Source organism: Plecotus auritus, assembly GCF_963455305.1.
Source record: "Plecotus auritus genome assembly, chromosome: 3".
Lineage (NCBI taxonomy): Eukaryota > Metazoa > Chordata > Mammalia > Chiroptera > Vespertilionidae > Plecotus > Plecotus auritus.
In genome coordinates, this window is record NC_137772.1 from 188,257,413 (window position 1) to 188,281,535 (window position 24,123).

The 24,123-nt window shown below is 40.9% G+C and overlaps 1 protein-coding gene across 1 annotated transcript in view; it reads left to right on the plus strand.

The window, feature by feature from the left end:
• The window catches only part of DENND5B (DENN domain containing 5B), a 184,159-nt gene that overhangs the window by 94,926 nt on the left and 65,110 nt on the right, over positions 1-24,123 (plus strand). The window contains exons 4-6 of the mRNA XM_080659118.1: positions 13,093-13,280; positions 17,753-18,289; positions 21,193-21,424. Coding sequence (XP_080515244.1) covers positions 13,093-13,280; positions 17,753-18,289; positions 21,193-21,424 — 957 coding nt within the window. The remainder of the gene's footprint in view (positions 1-13,092; positions 13,281-17,752; positions 18,290-21,192; positions 21,425-24,123) is intronic.

Consider the following 24,123-nt stretch of genomic DNA (forward strand, 5'->3'; position numbering starts at 1 on the left):
TTTTTGGTATTAAGGTCATTCTAGCTTCATAGAAAGAGTTGGAAAGAGTTCCATTTTTCTCTGGAAGGTAAAGTGGAGAAGAGTTTATGTAAGGTTGAAATTATTTGTCCCATGACTACTTGAGAAAACCTGTCTGTAAACTGGTCTTTTTGGAAGATGTTAAGTACCAATTCAGTGTCTTTAATGGTTTATTACCGTTCATATAGGGCAGTGGTCAGCAAACTCATTAGTCAACAGAGCCAAATATCAACAGTACAACGATTGAAATTTTTTTTGAGAGCCAAATTTTTTAAACTTAAACTTCTTCTAATGCCACTTCTTCAAAATAGACTCGCCCAGGCCGTGGTATTTTGTGGAAGAGCCACACTCAAGGGGCCAAAGAGCCACATGTGGCTCGTGAGCCTCAGTTTGCCGACCACAGATATAGGTTAAAGTTACATGGGTACAGAATTAGTGGGCTGTTTTTACCACTAGGCCCTACAGCTGCATTCATTGTTAATCCCAATTTTGCCAGATGAGGTGAATGCAGGACCAATCAGGCAGGCTCTGAGGAATCCTATCTAATAAAAGAGTAATAAGCAAATTGACCATCACTCCAACACACAAGATGGCTGCCCCCATGTGGACACAAGATGGCCACCACAAGATGGCCAGCAGGGAAGGGCAGTTGGGAGGGACCAGGCCTGCAAGGGAGGGCAGTTGGGGGCGATCAAGCCCACAGGGGAGGGCAGTTAAGGGTGACCAGGCCGGCAGAGGAGGAAAGTTGGGGCGACCGGGCCTGCAGGGAAGGGCAATTGGGGGGGACCCAGGCCTGCAGGGGAGAGCAATTGTGGGGGACCAGGCCTGCAGGGGAGGGCAGTTAGGGGTGACTAGGCCTGCAGGGGAGGGCAGTTAGGGGCAAACAGGCTGGCAGGGGAGCAGTTAGACATCAATCAGGCTGGCAGGGGAGTGGTTAGGGGGTGATCAGGCTGGCAGGCAGAAGCGGTTAGGGGCAGTCAGGAAGGCAAGCAGGCGAGGAGTTGGGAGTCAGCAGTCCTGGATTATGAGAGGGATGTCCCAGATTGGAGAGGATGCAGGCTGGGCTGAGGGACATACACCCCCTGTGCACGAATTTCGTGCACCGGGCCTCTAGTTCTGACATAAAGGTTTTAAAGTAGAGTTACAAAAGTAGTTCTTGCCCTAGCCGGTTTGGCTCAGTGGATAGAGCATCAGCCTGCGGAGTAAGGGGTCCCAGGTTCGATTCCAGCCAAGGGCACATGCCCGGGTTGCGGGCTCGATCCCCAGTATGTGGTGTGCAGGAGGCAGCCAATCAATGATTTTCTCTCATCATTGATGTTTCTATCACTCTCTCTCTCCCTTCCTCTGAAATCAATTTTTAAAAAAAGTAGTTCTTGCTTTGGAATCATCTCTGCTTCTGGCACTTGTAGTCCTGGGCCTGGTAGGAAAAAGAAAGTTGAGGCAATATAGGGAGGAAGACAAAAACCACAGTCATTATACCAGCATCCATCTTTCCCCCTTCCCCAGATGCACAGAGGAATCTATCTAGTGGGGACCCGCCATTAAGCCCCTTCATGTTGAGTATGAGCACACACACATGAAGGCATGTGAGTCAGCTCTTCATGCCTTTATCTCTACCCTTTTAAGACAGCGGGTTTTTCAGTTGGCTGGTCCAGTTCTCTATTAAACCATGACTCTGAGGATGATGAGCAACACGGCATGTCCATTCGATGTGATATCTCTTTGCCTACTGTTGAATGCTATGTGCTGTGAAATGCGAAGCCTGTCTCTTGCTCTGAAGAAATGTAACTCACCAGCCTAAATTGGTAGAGTATCTTCGGTTTCAAACCTCTCATAGTATTTTGAGCATTTGCATCTACCACGGAGAATACAAAGCTAAATCCAGGATGAGTGTCTATTCCTGTTAGGACTCATTTATAGCCCCCACCCCCCAGGGCTGCCAGCATCTATCCAATATAATACATTTGCCAGTCATGGAGGGGGGAATTCCCCTCCCCCTGGGAATCTTCCTTGGAGCCATCTGTAGTCTCTGTCTCTTGTTGGTAGACAAAACAGTTCCTGTTGGCATTTTGTGCCTCAGAGGGTGTAAGAGGAATATGTCCAGATTCAACTCATCTCTGCATTGCTGTAGCCCCCATATCTACTCATTTCATGGATCCAGGTGGCCACTTCAGAAGGTGCACTTGGTAGTTCCAGTCACCTCCAGAACCTGGAAGGGAGTTCTTGTAACGGGCATCGACATGTCCAACTTTAACGTGCCAGAATGATTTCCATAGGGCTGTGCCTTATAAGGCATCCTTTTAAAGTCCAGTTTTCCATTGCCCGTGAGTCAGTAAAAAAAACAAACCCAAACATACATGCTTTTACCATTGTTCAGTTCTTCCATCACTGCTAGGAAAACGGCATGCAAATCAGCCCACTGCGCTGCTATGATTTTCCCTTCCTTGATCACAGTGGTGTCCTTCCAACCAGGGTGTTGTTCATTCAGCTTGGAACTGTCATTCATAAACCAAGCAGCTCTCTGTTGGTCATTTGAGAGGTGTTCATAAGGTACTGTCCACGTGGTGATGGAATCTAGCAGCTCGTCAGTTCCAGAGTCAGTCCTGTGGGGAAGGAGGCTCCTGGTTGTATCTCCTCGCATTCTCCTTGTAACAGGATTCCAGTATAAACCATTTCCATTTTATTATGGAACTCTTCTGAGCATTGCCTTCCCTCATTAGAGTGTTTTTCTTGACATCATGGTTATTTCAGGTTTCAAGATTATTTTATGTCTTTCAGTCATAGGGACAGTTTAGATTAATGTTCAATAGCAAGCTAATAATTGCCTCTCAAATGACAAATCTTTAGTCCAACATCCCAAAAGTTGTCACTGGGAGACGCTCACAGGCTTTTGCCATAAGTTCCTTCTGTGCTCCACATAGGGCTACTGAACAGTTTGTTTGTACCAGCACTCCAGCTTCTTTCCTGTATCTGCAGGCCCAGGCAGTCTCACTTCCATTTAGCATGTCCAGATAGTGTTGCTTGAGGGGTGCTTTACATGCCTGTTTTACTTCTGGGGGAAGCATTCCCACCCTATCTAATAAAAGAGAAACATGCAAATTGACCGCTACACCCACAAGCCACACCCACCAGCCAATCAGGAGCAAGTGTGCAAATTAACCCAACCAAGATGGCGGTTAATTTGCATATCCAGGCACTGAGCGAAGACTGAAGACAGTGTAGAAGGAAGCCAAGCGCTGCAGAAGGGAGCGAAGCTGCGGAGAAGCAAGCACGCAGGGCGGCGGAGAAGGGAGGGAAGCAGACCGCCGCAGGAAGCCCTATTGCAGGAATCTTCCTGCAACGGGCCTCTAGTTTAGACATAATATCCATTCCATAAAACATTCCCATAAACGCTGTTTAAACATTCCAGTTTTCACCAAAACTTCCACCTTAATCCTATTAAACGTAATGTTTTTATATCCTATCAAAGTAATTGTAGCCTGCATTACTTCACCAAAGGATTTTGGGAGCATAGCGCATGCGAGGGTCCTAGAAACATCTCAAACTTCCGCCGCCTCCCACTATTTTACTCACTTTTGTGCATTTGGCTTTAAGTTCCCAGCAGGGGGTTGAGCCAGGAGACTCTGATCCTTTAGTCAGTCTCTATCTTGATTACTCTGCTTATTGCCCCAGGCCATTCCAGGTCTGGTTTCTCATTAGAATCTTTGCCTTCCCTATGTTTTAAATTTCTCCAAATTTAGACTAAACTTGCTAGGAGACCTTTAATGTAGGGGGATCAGCAGGGGTCCCTTTGGTCTACCCAATCTTATATAGTATGCTATATTAAGACCTTTGTTTCAACCACATCAATGTTCATTTTATTCGTCCCATTTCTTTTTTTATTTTATTTTTTAATCCTCACCCAAGGATGTTTCTTGATTTTAGAGAGAAAGGAAGGGAGAGAGAGAGAAACATCGATGTGAGAGAGAAACAATGATCAATTGCCTCCCGTATATGCCCCAACCATGGATGAAACCTGCAACCTAGGTATGTGCCCTGACTGGAGTCGAAACAATAACTGTTTGGTATATGGGACTAAGCTACAACCAACCCAGCCACCGGGCCACAGCTCATCCAATTTCTTTTTTTTTTTTTTTTTAAATAAATCTTTATTGTTCAGATTATTACAATTGTTCCTCTTTTTTCCCCCCATAGCTCTCCTCTACCCGGTTCCCACCGCACCCTCTGCCCTTACCCCCCACCACCACCACTATTCTCATCCATAGGTGTACGATTTTTGTCCAGTCTCTTCCCGCACCCCCCACACCCCATTCCCCCCAAGAATTGTCAGTCCACTCCCTTTCTATGCCCCCTGATTCTATTATATTCATCAGATATTTCTGTTCATCAGATTTTTTATTCACTTGATTTTTAGATTCACTTGTTGATAGATATGTATTTGTTGTTCATAATTTTTACCTTTACCTTTTTCTTTTTCTTCCTCTTCTTAAAGAGTACCTTTCAGCATTGCATATAATACTGGTTTGGTGTTGATGAACTCCTTTAGCTTTTTCTTATCTGTGAAGCTCTTTATCTGCCCTTCAATTCTGAATGATAGCTTTGCTGGCTAGAGTAATCTTGGTTGTAGGTTCTTGCTATTCATCACTTTGAAAATTTCTTGCCACTCCCGTCTGGCCTGCATAGTTTCTGTTGAGAAATCAGCTGACAGTCGTATGGGTGCTCCCTTGTAGGTAACTAACTGTTTTTCTCTTGCTGCTTTTAATATTCTCTCTTTGTCTTTTGCTCTTGGCATTTTAATTATGATGTGTCTTGGTGTGGTCCTCTTTGGATTCCTTTTGTTTTGGGGTTCTCTGTGCTTCCTGGACTTGTAAGTCTATTTCTTTCACCAGGTGGGGGAAGTTTTTTTGTCATTATTTCTTCAAATAGGTTTTCAATACCTTGCTCTCTCTCTTCTTCTGGCACACCAATAATTCGGATATTGGTACGCTTGAAATTGTCCCAGAGGCTTCTTACACTACCTTCATATTTTTGGATTCCTTTATCTTTTTGCTTTTCCAGTTGGGTGTTTTTTGCTTCTTCGTATTTCAAATCTTTGACTTGATTCTTGTGATCCTCTAGTCTGCTGTCGGATCTCTGTATATTATTCTTTATTTCAGTGAGTGTATGCTTAATTTCTAGTTGGTCCTTTTTCATATCCTCGAGGGTCTCGCTAAATTTATCGGCGGGTTCTAGAAAATTCTTGAAAAACTTTATAACCGTGGTTTTGAACTCTATATCCAGTAGTTTGCTTTCCTCCATTTCTGTCATTTGTGACCTGTTTCTTTGTCTTCGCATTTTGGCTGCTTCCCTGTGTTGATAGAGTGGCTTTGTGTGCTATGTGTCCTATAGGGCCCAGTGGCTCAGCCTCCCCAGTTACCTGAGGTGGACACTCTTGGTGCACCCCTTTGTGGGCTGTGTGCACAGTTTTATTGTAGTTAAGCCTTAATTGTTGTTGGTATCACTAGGAGGAATTGGCCTCCAGGCCAATTGACTGTGAGAATCAGCATGTCTACTATGGAAGAACTTCTGTGCTGGAGACACCCTTATGGGGCAAGACTTGCTTCAGTGGGGCTTTGGTGCTCACTGAGTCTGCCCCCTGAGTGTGTCCCTTATGGATTTGAGAGGTTGTAGTCTGGATGGTCCCACTCTGACCACTGGGTACACTGGCTCTTGGATCTCCAAGGAGGTGCTAATTTAGCCTCTGCCTGAGGCCACCCAGCAGGAACTACGGAGAGATCTGTAGATTCCCCTTCTTTGTTTGGAGTTTGGAGGTGCCCAGATGATGCTCACCTGTGAAGCAATGCAAGCTGCTGTGGGGCCTTGGGCCTTCTTTTGGAAGTTCTGCGTCTCTCTGACCCAGCTGCAGTTTGTTAGGTAATTTTAGGTTGCAAAGGGCCAGGCTATTCATATGCAAAAGCCTCAGAGCACAGCTGGGATGGGGCGGGATCTCAGGGCGGAGCAAACACCTATGGCTGATCCTCAGCCCTGCCCTAAGAGGCCCTCCAGTCTCAGTGTCCCGTGGTAATCACTGCAAGCACCTCTGAGAGAAAGCCACCCTCAAGTTCACCCCATGCCAGACAGACTAGTTTCTCCCCATATGAGTCTGGCTCCACAGAGTCTCACCCGGAACTGGAGTTCAGAGCAGTTGGGTGCTTGTGTCTCCCTCCAGATTGAAAAAGACAACCGCGTCCTCAGTTGCCAGCCCTTTCCACGCGCTCGCGTGCCTCTGTACCTCTGCACTTTACTTTCGCACCTCCTCTGAGTCTCAGTGTGCTTTTCTCTTCCCTTCTAGTTGTAGAATTTCCACTCAGCCAGCCTTTCTGTGGTTCTGGATGATGTCTGTTTTGTCTTTTAGTTGTAGTTTTGAAGTGGTTGTGCGAGGCAGCAATTTCAGGTGTTTACCTATGCCGCCATCTTGGTTTCTCTCCAGACTGTGAGTTCCATCCAATTTCTTAATAACCTCTAAGGATTTCCACCCTGCTGGGATGAGTTTCTTGACACTTCCTTTTTTCCTCTTTGTTTTGCTCCTATCAATGTTTGCTTTATTCACCTGATTTCTTAATAACTGTTTAAAAATTTCTACTCTGCTGGGGATGAGTCCCTTAACTCTCTCCCCTGCCTCTTGGCATTTTCTTGTTAAATCTAATGTTTTTATTAGCATATGTAAGATTCATGAGGGGAAGCTGAGACAGCAAATCTGACCTATTTTGTGGCAGTAAAGTTACAAGGGTGCCATTGCACTATTTATCATGACCTGAATAATGGGCATATTCAGTGGGTGACTATCCCAATTATCATAGAGCCAATTCCACACAGCTTACGTATGAATCATATCAACTGCTTCCTCCGGGGTGTTGCACTTGGCATTTGTAGGGGGAGTTGGCAGTCCCCCTTCTCAGGGTAAACAGACTTTATAGTAGCTTTCATCCAGTCCACTAGGCTGGCTGTTCCCTCAGGGATAACCTGCTGTGTGTCTGGATCATAGCGAGCCGTCTGTGACCATCTCAGAGTTAGCTGTGGGTACTGCATCAACCCAAGTTTTGGAAAATTCTCATCCATTTTTCTAAACATTGCTTCCATTCCTCTTTTTTTTAAAAAAAAGTCTTTCTGAAACACTAATAAAGCATGTAAATCTGTCTTGCTCCATCTCCCATATCTCTCAGCCTCTTTTTCTGTCTCTGTCTCCGTGCTGCATCTTGGGTGATTTCTCCAAATCTGTGTCCAAGATTATTCTATTTTTTGCCTGTATCTAATTTGCACTTAACCCTTCCTTTGACATTTTAATCTCCATGGCCTATAAACAGTCCTGGTCCTTAGTTCTTCCTTTAATTTCCTTAAACATAAAACATACATACTTGATATTCTTTCTCAGATAAGTTTCAGTATCTGATGGGTTGTGTATCGAGGATATATTCCTCCATGAAGGCTTTCTGTTTTCTTTCACCGGGCATCTGAGTTCACTGGCAACACGCGTTTACTTGAAATTAAAATTTTCAGCTTAGAGTTTCTTTGGGACATACAGATAGCATAAATTTGGGCTCCAAACATACTTGAAAGCTGGCCAGAAGATAGGAATTCTCAGGTAGGCTCTTTTTCTTTTCCTCCCAGAGCTAAGGCAGGGCAGACAACTTTCCTCGGCCGTACAGGGCTTTTTGTGTATGTGTGGTATCATTTTGTTTGTTTGTTTTTCCTGTCTTGATCTCTTTTCCCTGAGGTTTTTAACCCTCTTTGAGTCTTAGCTTTATGCAAGAGGATCTACTGTCTGGTGAAGGAAAAATAAATCATATATACCAGTCTCTCAGTGTCTAGTGAAAGAGGGGAAAATTGATTTTCACTTCCCAGGTGTAAATTTTTCATAGTCAAAGCAAGAAAATAGCCCCAGGTGCTAGTTTCCATTATTTAAGAATTTGTGTTTTCTGTGACATTGAACATTTTTTCCATCAACCGTAAATAGGGTAGCCATGCTGTGAGGGGTTTGATTCAACTGCTTAAAATCCTCTGCCTTTCAGCCTAAGTCCAATCAGGAGACAGATTAAACTACACAATAATTTAAACAAGGTAGTGTAATTTGAAGAGTGTAATATACTAACTAGGAAAGTAACTATAAAGACTTGAAGGAGAGAGAGAAACCAAGACGGCGGCATAGGTAAACACCTAAACTGCTGACTCGCACAACAATTTCAAAACTACAACTAAAAGACAAAACAGACATCATCCAGAACCACAGGAAGGTGGCTGAGTGGAAATTCTACAACTAGAAGGGAAGAGAAAAGCACACTGGGGCTCAGAGAAGCTGCAGAAGGCAGAGGTATCGAGGCGCGCGTGCGGAGAGGGCTGGCAACTGAGTACGCTACTGGCTTTCTCAATCCGGCTTTCTTAACCAGGAGGGAGACAAAAGCTCCCGACGGCTCTGAACTCCAGTTCCAGGCGAGACTCTGGGGACCCAGACTCATACAGGGAGAAACTGGACTGTCAGGAAAGAGAAAAGCACTCTGAGACTCAGAGGAACTGCGGAAGGCTGAGGTACCGAGGTGTGCGCATGCAGAGAGGGCTGGCAACTGAGAACGTGGCTGGCTTTCTCAGTCGGGAGGGAGACAAAAGCTCCCAATGGCTCTGAACTCCAGTTGCGGGTGAGACTCTGGGGACTCAGACCCATTCGGGGAGAAACTGGACTGTCTGGCAGCGGGCGAAACTCAAGGGCGGCTTTCTCTCAGAGGTGCTTGCAGCGATTACCACGGGACACTGAGACACAGGGGCGTATTAGGGCAGGGCTGACGGGAAACCAATGTTGTCTGCTCCACCCTAAGACTCCGCCCCATCCAAGCTGGGCTCAGTGGCTTTTGCAAGTCTTGTCTCATAAGGGTGTCTCCAGCACAGAAGTTCTCCCATCGTAGACACAGCTGATCCTCACAGCCAATTGGCCTGGAGGTCATTTCCTCCCAGTGATAACAACAACAATCAAGGCTTAACTACAACAAGACTGTGCACACAGCCCACAAAGGGGTGCACCAAGAGTGTCCACCTCAGGTAACTGGGGAGGCTGAGCCACTGGGCCCTATAGGACACCTAGCACACAAAGCCACACTATCAACACAGGGAAGCAACCAAAATGCGGAGACAAAGAAACAGGTCACAAATGAAATAAATGGAGGAAAGCAAACTACTGGATATAGAGTTCAAAACCACGGTTATAAGGTTTTTCAAGAATTTTCTAGAAACTTCCAGTAAATTCAGCGAGACCCTCGAGGATATGAAAAAGGACCAACTAGAAATTAAGCATACACTCACTGAAATAAAGAATAATATACAGAGATCCAACAGCAGACTAGAGGATCACAAGAATCAAGTCAAAGATTTGAAATACAAAGAAGTAAAAAACACCCAACCAGAAAAGCAAAAAGAAAAAAGAATCCAAAAATATGAAGATAGTGTAAGGAGCCTCTGGGACAATTTCAAGCGTACCAACATTCAAATTATGGGGGTGCCAGAAGAAGAGAGAGAGCAAGATACTGAAAACCTATTTGAAGAAATAATGACAAAAAAACTTCCCCCACCTGGTGAAAGAAATAGACTTACAAGTCCAAGATGCGCAGAGAACCCCAAACAAAAGGAATCCAAAGAGGACCACACCAAGACACATCATAATTAAAATGCCAAGAGCAAAAGACAAAGAGAGAATATTAAAAGCAGCAAGAGAAAAACAGTTAGTTACCTACAAGGGAGCACCCATACGACTGTCAGCTGATTTCTCAACAGAAACTATGCAGGCCAGACGCGAGTGGCAAGAAATATTCAAAGTGATGAATAGCAAGAACCTACAACCAAGATTACTCTAGCCAGCAAAGCTATCATTCAGAATTGAAGGGCAGATAAAGAGCTTCACAGATAAGAAAAAGCTAAAGGAGTTCATCAACACCAAACCAGTATTATATGCAATGCTGAAAGGTACTCTTTAAGAAGAGGAAGAAAAAGAAAAAGGTAAAGGTAAAAATTATGAACAACAAATACATATCTATCAACAAGTGAATCTGAAAATGAAGTGAATAAAAAATCTGATGAAAAGAATAAAATGGTGAATATAATAGAATCAGGGGCATAGAAAGGGAGTGGACTGACAATCCTCAGGGAGGAAAAGGGTGTGGGGGGTGCGGGAAGAGACTGGACAAAAATCGTACACCTATGGATGAGGACAGTGGTGGTGGTGGGGGGTAAGGGCAGAGGGTGGGGTGGGAACTGGGTGGAGGGGAGCTATGGGGGGAAAAAAGAGGAACAATTGTAATAATCTGAACAATAAAAATTTATTAAAAAAAAAAAAAAAGACTTGAAGGAAACGCTGAAAGGTACCTTAGGAATGACAAAGTTGGAATGGGAGGCTCCACTTCCCAAGACTGAGGTTCATTCCTCGTTGAAGAAAGTGTGGTTGCAGGTTGTTAGATGGTGGAGAAGGTCAATGGGTTGCCTAGGCCTGAGCTGATCCTCAAACATCAAGTAAGTAGAAAACCATCTCCCAGGCACAAGTGAGCTGTGGGTGGTGAACAGGCAGGCATACAGAAATTGTCAGGGTGCCACTGTGGGTGTGAGATCTGAGTGTGCAGTATCCGTGTACGGAGAGTCATGTGAAGGTGACCACTGGCCCATCTCTGAGACAGCCTACTTCGGGCATGTGGCTGGGGAAGTGCACCACCAGATGTGTACCTCACCTATCGGCACTACTGATCCACATGCAACAGGAGCAAGAACAAGAACAACACTGCACTCTGAACTGAAAAGACACCCCTTCCTCCTGCAGTGCCCTCTACTGCTGAGACTCAACATGTGCTCACTGTAGAAGAAATGCTTACAGGCCCATTGTCATAGGCCATGTGCTGAGTGAATTTGGAGCTGAGAGGCAATAAATAGATCACTGGTACAGGAGCTATATAATAGAGAAAGAAATAAAAAAGCAGTGCCTGACCTCCAGGAACTGATCTAGTTCTCACAAGTAGGCCTCACTGTTATTAGAACTGATCTGATGCTCACAACTAAGCCATGTGCTACTACGGAACATGAATGGTCCCATAAGAACATCCACTTTAAGCAAGGTCACTGTGCAGTGCACAAATACCAAGCATCCTCCTCTCTTGCTAAATTAGTCACTGCTACTTCACTTCCTTACCAATCACAGCAATGTCCCCCACTTCAGTCTGCCCTTCCTATAGATCAGATTTACTGAGATGCCCAGTGATAAATTGTCCTGATTTCTGACAGCATCCAAGTCAAAGCAAGTCTCTACTACTTCCTTAGACCCAGGCCAAAATTATCCAACAACGCCCAAATCCTATAATAGGTTTCTCTAAATCCTCTAAGACATCCCTCAGTTCTCCAGGGTGTGCCTTCTTCCGCTCTGCAATGAGTAATAAATAAATCCAACTATTCAAATACGGGTGTGTTCTTGGGGTTTTTGACTGAAGAGCATTAACAGAATAAATGAGTAAGTATATCTTTTTTTAAATCATTTTTTATTTTTCAATTACAGTTGACATACAATATTATATTAGTTTCAGGTGTACACCCCAGTGATTAGACATTGTATAACTTATTAAATGATTATCCGAATAAATCTCATACCCATATGACACCATACACAGTTAATAGAATATTATTGACTATATTCCCTATACTTTACATCACCATGACTATTCTGTAACTACAAATTTGTAGTTCTTAATCCCTTCACCCCTTTTACCCATCCCTACCACCCCCATCCCATCTGCCAACAGTCAATTTTCTCTCTTATCTGTGAGTCTGTTTCTAGTCTGCTTGTTCATTTATTTTGTTTTTCAGGTTCAATTGTTGATAGGTACGGATTTGTTGAAATTTTACTGTTCATATCTTTTTTCTTCTTCTTCTTAAAGAAGACCCTTTAATATTTCATATAATACTGGTTTGGCAGTGATGAACTCCTTTACCTTTTTCTTATATGGGAAGCTCTTTTATCTATCCTTCAATTCAAAATGATAGCTTTGTTGGATAGAGTAATCTTGGTTGTAGGTCCTTGCTTCTCATCACTTTGAATATTTCGTGCCACTCCCTTCTGGCCTGCATAGTTTATGTTGAGAAATCAGGTGACAGTCTTATGGGAACGCCCTTATAGGTAACTAACTGCTTTTCTCTTGCTGCTTTTAGGATTCTCTTTGTCTTTAACTTTGCATTTTAATAAAGCTTATATAAAGCATCGATGACAGAGTGATTTAAAAGGATATTTTATTTGTAATTATGTGAGGTGATAAATATTAACTAAACTTATAATCATTTTGCAATATATAGACACATCAAATCACCATGTACTTATAAAACTAATAGAGTGTTATATGTCAACTATATCTCAGAACTGGGGAGAAAGGATACTTTAATATTGTAGACAGTTTTTAGTTTTGATAAATTAGTTCATGTAAACAAAACACAATTTAAAAAAAAAAAAAACAACTTTAATTTTCTGGTAACTTTTCACTTTGTCCCCAGATTTGAGAGTTCTGTAGTTGGGGGTTAAATATAGAACGTGTGACTATAAATGCATATATCTGTTGATTTCTTGGACTTACAAAATGAAGTTTAACAAAAATATAATCTGGATAATTATATATACAAGAAATAAAAGCCTCTGAATTTGGGGATTGTATAGATGTACATGTATACAAGAAGTGATCAATAGCTATATTCTGGTACACTTTTAATGGGAGAAGTGCCAAGAGCAGTTTATTTAGTTCTTGTTTCCTCCATATTTTAAGGGAATGTAAATTCACGTATCAGTTATGTCAGAAGCAAAGAATATGATGATGTTTCCCACCTATCCATTCTCTCTTAAAACCACTCAAGTGAAACCATTTAACTCTTTAATTATGGTGAGATAGAAATGACCTATTCTCTGTATGGTCATAAAGAAGGATTTTATTTATTAGCACAAGAATTTTTTTGGAAATTGATATTTTCAAGCTCAATGCCATGACTATGTTTTTACTTGGAATCTTCCCCTCCATTTTTCCTTGTTCTGTGCAGATTATCAACGCCTGATGACGGTGGCGGAAGGCATCACCACACTCTTGTTCCCATTTCAGTGGCAGCATGTGTATGTGCCCATCCTCCCTGCTTCTCTGCTACATTTTCTCGATGCTCCTGTCCCTTATCTGATGGGTCTTCAGTCAAAAGAAGGAACTGACCGTTCCAAACTAGAACTTCCTCAAGAGGTAAAAGTTATCATGAATGATGAATCATTTGCTGTTTGTTGATTTAGGTCAGGGATAACGTTCCTTAGATAGCATTGCCATTGTCCAAACCCTGTCTCTGTTCTGAATCTCCCAAGTAGGTTTAGGGCAGAGCCCGAGCCATAGAGCTATAGACTGCAGATCTGACTCCTGGTGGTTCCTGTGACAGTGGTTAATTGAACCTGAGGCAAAGCAGGACGATGGCATATAAATTTGTGAAGATGGAACAATAGCAGTGTTACTTAATTGCTTTATTATTCTAATGACATTTTATTTCCTTTCCCCGATTCACAGTATACATTTTGTTTCTAAAACAATGCAGCCCAATTTTAACATCCTTTGAAATCATTGTATTAATTGAGGTGAATTTGATTCTTGACCTCCATCAAATGAAAAGTAACATCTTTCAGCAAGCAAGGGATAATGGAAATATCAAATGCTTTAGTATTCTTTGTTTTTGGCCTAAGGCTAGTTATCAACTTTTTCTAGGTGTCAGCTTAGCTCGTTGGTAGAGATAAGAATTCTAACCCCTAGTTTTTAGGCCCCTTAAGGTTACTATGCTTTCTGTGGGTTGTATTTTCAATTGTTGTTTAAGAAGAAAGTAAACAGGAACTTCTGAAAGCGTTTTAAATCTGGTTTATAGCTGTTGTTTACAGTCCTCAGAATTATAGTGTTAAGCCTTTGAAATGAAATATTGATGAGTGCCATGGCCTATTAAAAAACATAAAATGGTTAATTACATTATTAGCTATTTAATTAACACCTTTCTTAATAAAATCTTTTGTGCTGTGCTTCACTTTTTTTTTATTTCCCATAGAATGTCTCATTTTAATAAGTGAATTTAAAAAATAACACACTAAGCTGTAGCCATTATACTCAGTAATGATTTCTCTAATCATCCATTGCTTACTTTATTCTAATGAACATTTTCCTACCAAAATTAGCATTTTTGTTCTGGGGAAAGTAAGCATGATTCAGATCATATAAAACACACATGCAGACTGTCTTGGTCTTTTTAAGCTTTATTGTATGCTTTCTGCTTTTGCCTCCCTATTATACCTCTTTTTTTCTGTTACCTGAATGCTCTTGTTTTCTCTTTTATTAAATTAATCTCAGTATCGTGATGGCTTAAAGAGGTAAATCCTTTAAATTTTCAAGGAAAAAGAAATAGACTAGCCAAATGCATTTTGTTTTAAAGTCTTAAACAGTGACATGTTTTAGTTTCTTGAGTATCTGGTCTATTTGTATGTTAATCAGATGATATTTTATGAGATCCTTTGTTTACATATAAATATTACTCTATTTTTTGCATGAGTAATAATTGTTGAGGATTTTAAGATACTACCGCCCTAGCTGGTTTGGCTCAGTGGATAGAGCATCGGCCTTCAGGCTGAAGGATCCCGGGTTCGATTCTGGTCAAGGGCACATGCCAGACACATGCCGGGTTGTAGGCTCAATCCCCAGTACAGGGGCGTGCAGGAGGCAGCCAATCAATGATTCTCTCTCATCATTGATATTTCTATCTCTCCCCTCTCCCTTCCTCTTTGAAGTCAATAAAAATATATTTTTAAAAAAAATACTGCCTTGATGTAATTGGGAAATCTTCCTGTCTCTGTGTGTATCCTCTGACTCTAAAGATAAACTTAAAAATTTTGTAAGTTTTACAGTAATATCTAATTTTTATTCATTAAATCAACACTATTCAATAAATATACATACCCATCTATTTATTCATAGAGTAGAATAATATGAAATTACTTGAATCAGCTATGACAATAGCAGTGCTTCTGTATAGAAAGTATAAATTAGTACATGGCTTTCAGAGGAAAGTATATCACTTTGCTCTGGTATCATTTTATAATGAGATGAAATAATTTACTTCACATAATTTTGGGAGGAAATAGGTATAAAAATAGCCATTTTTAAAAGTACTTAAATATGCTCACTAGTAATACTCACCACCACCACCACCACCTTTTTCTGAAAACTATAAAATAAAATAATAACTAAAAATAATAACAAGGCTTCTTAGAATAGTTGTGGAAATGTTTACGAAATGGTTATTTTAAGAACGTATGATTTCAGTTGTTAGTTGACTGATGTAACTACATAGACTTAGAATTAACCACCCACTCCCTTTCCCCATGATTCCAAATGATGGGCACAGGGAGCCATTTGTTGTATTTTTTTTTCTGGGGTTGGGGTTGATGGTGTAAGATACAGCACTGAGGAATAATTGCATAGCATGGCACCTCACTTTTAAAAATATATATATATTGATTGATTCAGAGAGGAAAGGGGAAGGAGAGAGAGAGATAGAAACATCAATGACAGAGAATCACCAATCAGCTGCCTCCTGTATGCCCCCTACTGGAGATCAAGCCTGCAATCCAGGCATGTGCCCTTGACCAGAATCGAACCCAGGACCCTTCAGTCTCCAGGCCCACACTCTATCCACTGAGCCAAACCAGCTAGAGCGCTTCAGTAAATTTTTATAACAAAAGTTCCCATTTCCCATTTCTACTTTGTGATAATCAAAGCCCCAACTTGGGCTCTTCTCTCCAGACAGAGAGTCTCGTGGGAACACAGAGCCAGGCCAGTAGCCATGGTGCTGGAACACCCACCTTGCCATACACTTTCAGCTCAGCAGTGATGACATGAGCATAACAAGCTTTAAAATTTCCCAAAATGCATCACTCTTTCTTCTCCTAGGAGAAGGTGAGGGATAAAAAAAGGATAGCAGGAAGGCATTAAATGGAAGCAGTACAAAATGTAAGTGGTGCGAGGTTGCTGGTTAACATTTAGAATAGCAAGTTAGTGGATTTTTTCTTCCATTTTAAAGATATTGAATCATCATTTGAATTATGGTGACCTACTTTCTCCCTGTAAGCTTTTCAATATAGCCTGCTTTCTAGAGACTAAAATACATGTAAAGATTTGGATTTAAAGAAAGCTGTAAGCAGCACTACTGTCTTCAGCAAGATGTGACTCAAGCTGTACTTCATTTAGAGAAAACTGTTGACATTGGAGAAGAGGAAAGATGTAGGGAAAAAATCCCTTAAACCACCAGGCTCTTTGAGACTGCATATCTGAGACAGGTGTCAGGAAGTCACCTGCCTTTTTTGGGCCTCAGTTTCTTCATCTGCAGAACTAATGGGTTAGATTCAAAGGCTACGCCACACTTGAAGAAGATGGTTCTCTGTTTTTAGATGGGGATATCTTGAGTTTGTATTGAGCTTGATTTGGAACTTTGCTATACTTCTTGCTCATCAATATCTAACATGAAGAGAAAAACAGAGATCCAACTGCTGGCTCTCCTCTTTTCACCTTTCCAGCATTCAGGACCAGAGGACCATGTGAATTCTCCCCTTGCTGACCTGGGAAGCAGGGGTGAGGGCGGGGCTGGGTGGGAGATGGGGAAACACAGACGAAGCTTCCTATTCTGTTTGTTGACTTGCACCCCATGCCCTGTGTTCAGCCCCTACTGCAGTCAGGATCAGTTTTATGTGCCCCTTCCCTCCCCAGACTAGGGTAACAGTCTTCCTTTATACTCACAACCTAGTTCAGATTAAGAGGGTCTAAACAGTAAAAGTAAAATATCATTTTGGAGTCTACTATAATCAAGTACCTGAGAGAGAATCAAAATTTTATGCAGTGCTTGGCTCCTTGAATTTTCCATATCTACTTGAAAAATATTTAAAAGTCTTTTTATTGAAAACCTAGAATAGAAGCAAACTCATAAAAACATTTTCTCTGATTTCTATCTCCTCTTTTCCTCAACTCAGAAATATCAGGATCCTGAGTCAGCTCTTAATTATCTAAAGGTTAATTATTTATCGTTCTCTAAGCACTGCTTCTGCCACCTCCCTCTGCCTCCTGTTCTTATCTAATAACTTCTGAAATGGGTTTGTTGTCCAAGAGGTTGAAGCTAATTTGGGATAATGTAAAAATGTGTGGGTTTGCTGTGAATTTGGATTGCCAATTTTATCCCATTTTTTCGGGGGGCGGGGGTACTGTACCTGCTAAATTTTAGCAGTTGTTATTTCTAAATTACAAATGGTGTTAGAGCAATGAAATGGCATAGAAAGTTCGGGCTCATTCAGTGAGCACACCCAGTGCCTTCTATTTGTAAAGTACTTACTATCAGTCTGTGTACCTTTACTCACTTGGGAATACCTAATGGATGCCGTATATTATAGAAGCATGTCTTGATTATAATAAATTGATGAGACCCAGGAAAATTATTTGTTTATATTAAATATGGTATAGAACACTCACATAAGGGGAAACTGCTGGCAACACAGATTTACTTTTAAAGAATAAAAAGTTCTTAACGTTGAGAAGGTTAACATAAAAGGCTGTGTAATTTGTGATTTTGTTCCTAATAATTGGCAAGGATATTTTAGAACTTAAAATTCCTTTATTCTAAAACCTTTTTTCCCCCCTTCTTTTAGGCTAACTTGTGTTTTGTGGATATTGACAACCATTTTATCGAGTTGCCTGAAGAATTTCCACAGTTCCCCAATAAAGTGGATTTTATCCAGGAACTCTCTGAAGTTCTTCTTCAGTTTGGGATCCCCCCTGAGGGCAGCCTACACTGCAGTGAGAGTGCCACCAAATTGAAGAATCTGGTTCTGAAAGACTTGGTCAATGACAAAAAGAATGGCAACATCTCCACTAATAGCATCAGCATGTATGAGCTACTGAAGGGCAACGAAACCATAGCCCGGCTCCAGGCTCTGGCCAAGCGGACCGGTGTGACCATGGAAAAAATGGACCTCTCTGCCTCTCTGGGTGAAAAAGAAAAGGATTTGAAGCTGCAGTGTGAAGAGGCAGAGCTAAGGGACTACCAGCTCAACGTGCAGCTCCGAGAGGTGTTTGCTAACCGCTTTACGCAGATGTTTGCCGACTACGAATCGTTTGTGATTCAGAGTGCCCAGGACATGGAATCCTGGCTCACCAACCGGGAACAGATGCAGAACTTTGACAAAGTAAAAAGAGCCATAGTTTCCTTTTATGGTTCTTAGTGGGCTATCTTACTTGATTTTGTTAACTTTTTTTAAACACAGATTTTTTTTCCCCTCCTTTTCTTTTACCAGTATTTTACACTAGATAAAACAATTTCACAGGAAATCAAATCAAGTAGCTCATTAAGCCAGCTACTGAATTTTGTATTAAGTTGCCTTTCATTTCATTTTTAAATGTTCTATACTTGAAAATTTTTGAATTATAGAAACTCAAATTTCACAGGTTTTTAAAATCTGTTAACACTATCTGATCCTGTAAGAGTTTCATTGACTCTTATTTTAGTTAGGATCAGGTGTAGTCCTATTTCTTTTCTAATAAATCCTGTTTTTATATTGTTTCTCCAATATAATGAAGTTATGATTTGTCCATGTTAAAGGTAACAGTTTGGTTTCAGAGGCCACATTTTTATCTCATCCGAGGATCAAAAGAGAGAAAGAGGAATGAATTAGGTTTTATGACTATAAGCCTAAGGCTCTGTTCTAGTTTTGGGGAAAGGAAGACAGAAAGTAGTACCAGCTTTTGATTGTCCTGCTGGCGTTGAATTGTTTTACTAAGGTTTAATCTAGATTATTCTGCCAGGTTTTTTTGACATATCCATCAGACACTCCACACACACACACACACACACACACACACACACACACACACACACACACAGGACAAAAGCACTTAAGGGAGGGGCATTAACTCTTTCAGGTCACCAGGGTGTAGTTAGGTCTCCTAACTCTGTGGTAGCTGGGGCATGATACTGCTATTAAAATGAATTACGGCTTTTCGCTAAATTGTATCCTTTTGTTGTGAAAGTCCCCTTAAAGGGGCTAACCCATTCTAAGAGCCTAATCTACAATCTTGGAGCATCTGACAGATAAACGTTAATTTTAAAATTCTATAGGAGTGGGTAGTATAAAAGATTATTTTCTGATTTCATCAGATACTTTTTTCAGATGGAGGATATAAACTATGATGAACAGCTAAGTTCTGGTGCCCTTTATGTTTGAGAAAACTTCTTAAATAATTTAAGAAGCCTTCACTTCTCCAGATGTATTTGTGCTCTCAAGTTCCTTTCTCATTAAGCTTAACCATTTTTCCACATTTTTTTCCCATTCAGCTTGGAACTACTGTGTACACTCATGATGCTTGGTGTAATTCAAATTCTTACCTAAATCGGGCACTGATACTTTCTTCCTCCTTAATCTTTATGTAGCTTGAAACTATAAATGGAATTCTTTTTATATAACCCCTGGAGAAATGAAAGTTTCATGTCGGATTCCAGAAGGCTTGTAAATCACCTAATTTTTCATTAGGAGAATTTACAGGACTGTCACATACTAGCGGTGCAAGCCAAGTCTTTGCGGACCTTAAATGTTGTGGTCCATGAGGGTCTGAATATCAAAGCTAGACATTTGGCCTATTTAGGGGGAAAAAGGCTTTTTGCTCTATAAACTTGCTGTTTATCTGTGAAATACCTTTTAAGGAGATGAACTGATTTCTAGAGACTACTGTGAACCTTTTTCTGGCTATTTGGATGTGTAAATATAACTGAACTATGGAAGCACTTAAGTAAGTGGGTTTCTGTAAGTAAGTTTTTTAAAGGCTCTCTAAGTTTCAGAATGAGAAACGTGCTAGGAAGAAGCCGATGAGTATTCAGGAGAGTAATCTTACATCAGAACTTACCCTCCCATCCTCGAATCTGCTCTGAAGAACGAGATCAAACCAACCCAGCAGCTGAAGTAGTCATTCACTGTCAAATTTCAGCTGGTGCCAGACTGCAGCTAGGATTTCTAGACACACACAGACCTGAAGAACCACAGAAAAAAATGAACACTGTGAATTAAAAACTGATTACAATTTACTGAGCCATTCTGTGCAGCACACAAACCGGTAACAGGAGGGTGTTGTGCACGTTTTCCAAAGGCTTGGTTTGCTTCGGATGGTTTTTTAGAAAATGTTTTTTTTTAGTTGTTAAGGCCCAGACTATTCTGTCAGCACAGGTCCAGAGGAGTCTAATCTTGAATTAATACTCACTCATCAGTCGCTCTGACAGAGTTGGGGCCTAGAAAAACATCCACTTGAAGAAGAACAAAAAGATTTCACCCATAAAGACAAACTCCATGTTGTTTTTAGTTAAGGTTATTGTGCATATATCATTATTGTATCAGTTAATCACCTCACTGCCTTATGACTTGGAGGTATATTGCATAGGCTAGAAACAGAGAGCAGAAGAAATTATAGCTCACTGGGGGAAGGGGTCAAATTTGATGGTCAATGAAGAGGATGATTGGTGATCCTGTAGCAACTGACCCATCATCTTTCACTAATGATGCTCTATTTTCTACATGATGGTCATGAGGATCAGAATGTAAATCAGGTTTGAAAGGTAAGATCAGAGATAAAGACCTAAGTGGCTGAAATACCATGAAATAAGGAGAAAGGAAGGCAAAGTGAATTTTTAAGGATTTTTGAATTTTGTCAGTTTTGTGTGTTAAGATTTAAAAAGAAATCAAAATAAATAAGGAATCTAATGGATAAAATAAACTGATGAATAAAACAGAACCAGAGGCATGGAAACATGGAACAGACTGATGAATCTGAGGGAAGAAGGTGGGCGGGAAGAGATTAACCAAAGAACATATGCATCTATCTATACATCACCTATGGACACAGAAAATAGGGTGGTGATGGCCTGGGGCGGGGTGGGAACCAGGTAGAGGGGGCAATGGTGGAAAAAAGGGGGACATCTGTAATACTGTCAACAACAAAGATTTTTTTTTAAGAATGACCTTAGCAACAGATAATTTTTGGGTTTATCATGTCGTATTGAGGTGGGTCTCTTTGCCCTAATAATTTTTTAATTATCTCATTACAGGCTTCCTTTCTGTGTGACCAGCCTGAGCCACACCTGCCATTTCTTTCACGCTTCATTGAAACACAGATGTTTGCCACTTTTATTGATAACAAAATTATGTCTCAGTGGGAGGAGAAAGATCCTTTGCTTCGGGTCTTCGACTCTCGGATTGAGAAGATAGGACTGTATAACGTAAGGGCACCTACCTTGCGGACATCCATATATCAGAAATGCAGCACTTTAAAAGAAGCAGGTGCGTTTGCCATGCCTTTTAAAATTAACTTAAAATCCATGATTATTTTGTGTACATTGTTGGCCTTATAAACCAAAATATTGTCAGTTTTAGACTTGATGGCTCGTCCTTATAAGAGGTACTTTCTTTAGATTTGTTCCCTTCTGTTTCTGTGAGTTAATGTCCATCCCATTCCTACTTGACATTCCTTTTCTCTTAGAAGAGGAAAAATGATAAATCGAATGGAGTATAATTACAAGGTTGCTGTGATTCTTACCGTGTTTTTTTTATTGCCTTAATGGAAAAAAAACCTTAATTTCTGTTTTGCTATTTATGTTGCTTTTTTTACTTCTGGCTTCTTTTTATCCAGGAAAAGATAAGTATTTATTTAAAATAGCAAATCTGAGATGCTGCCTAATTTACATAACTATGACTGTATATTTTGTTTAGTGGTGCCATTAATTATAATAGGTTTTTTTAATTGAAATTACATCTCTGGATTCTTGTATTCAAATTAGCAGTTTCCTAACCCTGACACCAGTTTTCTCCTCCAAGAATTATGAGTTTTGGGCCAGCGTAATATAGTAGTCTACGAAATAAATAGTCATATTAATAGTCAGTGTTCACTGACCACTTACTGTGTGCTGAACATTTTATAGTGTGTTTTACATGTCCTTTTGCATATGATCTTAATGATGAAGGGTGGGAGGGATGTAGGCACATTTACTTTTGTTTGGTTTTATAACCACCCTCATTTTACAGTTGAGAAAACTGAGCAGTCAAGCCACTTGCTTGTGGTTGTGTAGCTTGTGATTGGTGGAGTCGTGATTTGAACCCAGGTGTGACTGATTCTAGCCCCTGAAGCCTCACTATGATGTTAGCTACGCATTTAATAAAGAAACACGTGAAATGTACCAATCCACCCAATTTTATGTATTCATCCCTGGTTCCTAACTCTTGGTTTGCCAAGTAAACATAGTTATCACCTGAGTGCCCCCTCCTTTGGTTTAATATTTCTTCAAATGTAGGATCTGTTGGAAAGCAGGTTTTCGTCTGGAGAAAAAAGAGGTAGCAAATGTGCAGTGTCTTTGCTCTGCTTCTGTTACTTGCCTTTGTCACTTTATGTCCATAGATCAGAGTCAAGGAGTTGTGAGGCTGTAGTTGCTGCATATTGAAGGAGAGAAGTAGGTAAATAATGCCTCATGTAACTGTAGCGGTCTCTCTAGAGCTGGCTGGACCATCGTCCTGCTGTGCTCTTGAGGGTAGATCCTTGGAGCCTTTCAGGGAGCAGCAGTACTGCTGTGTCTCTGGAAATTGAGGGACAGAATGAATGAATGGTCTCCGCCTCTTGGAGTCTCGTCTGATTTCCAGTGCTTTCAAGGCCATCCGAAGAGTATAACGCCTTTTTGAGCCAACTTCATGCCTCCTTTTCTGACAGAATTTTTTTTTTTAATGGAGCTCAGCACTGATTCCTTTGTGTGCTTCCAGAAATCTTTTCAATTAACATAGATTTCCTTTCAGCCTCTTAGAGAATTTGATACTCCCACTATCATGTCAGAAATTATATAATACTCTTGAAAATGTACCATTATAGATTTAACACATATGAAAATGACATTCAGCCTAAGCAGTCAGTAGTCTCCCAGGAATTTAATTTATCAGAGACTTTTCTAAAAAGTAAAAGGAGGCAGCTGGCTGTGGCTGTTCATTTCTCAAAGAGGGCACAGTTGTTTCTTTTATCCGATGAAATTGTCTTCCCCCCTCCTCCAGCATACGCTGTGAAGGTTGGGATTTTGTTGTCAGCGTTGGATTTTTATTGTGTATTGTTGTTGTCTTTTGCTGTTTCTCTTTTGCCTCTAACTAAAAAGGATTTTGATTTGCAGGTGAATTCTTTAGGCAGAGGTTATCTACTGTTGACATTGTGGCACCAGAACCTCATGATTTCTGTGCAGAAAGGCAACAAGTTGATCGTAATGCAGTTTTCTTTTCCCTTACCAATCACAGAAACTGGATATTGGCACAAACCCTTGAAAGTATAACAGCTGTGACCTCTTAAAGCAGGCATTTAATCATCTCTGAATGTTCAGGATTCACTGGTGGCATAATCACTGAAAAGTAACTTTGCATTATGTTCCCTATAGCAGTCTTACATGTAAACCTGAGAGTAGTTCGTTGTGAATTATGATTTTTATGTTTTAAAAAGATTCCTAACTAAAGGAGAATAACTCAGTATCAGATGGATTTCTCTGTCATTTAAATCCAACGGAAAAAACTGAAGCTCATTTTCCTTTCACGAGGACAGAGGCACTAGTTGGCAGAGATGGAATTTTGTAGTATTTCATGGAACATAAAATTGGCAGGAACTTCATGCCATGAATCTAAGCATTATTTTGCCTAAACCATCTGTTAATTGTGCTTTATAAATATTAGGAAGCATTGAGAGCATAAATAGGGCTGTGGAGTGCCAGGGGTCATTGTTGAAAATTAAATATCATTTCACATTAAAACATGGCATCCACTGGTTTGGCTCAGTGGATAGAGCCTCGGCCTGCAGACTGAAGAGTCCCAGGTTCGATTCCAGTCACGGGTACATGCCCGTGTTGCGGGCTCGATCCCCATTAGGGGGCGTTCAGGAGGCAGCTGATCAATGATTCTCATCATTGATGTTTCTCTCTCCCTCTCCCTTCCTCTCTGAAATCAATTAAAAAATATTTTTTAAC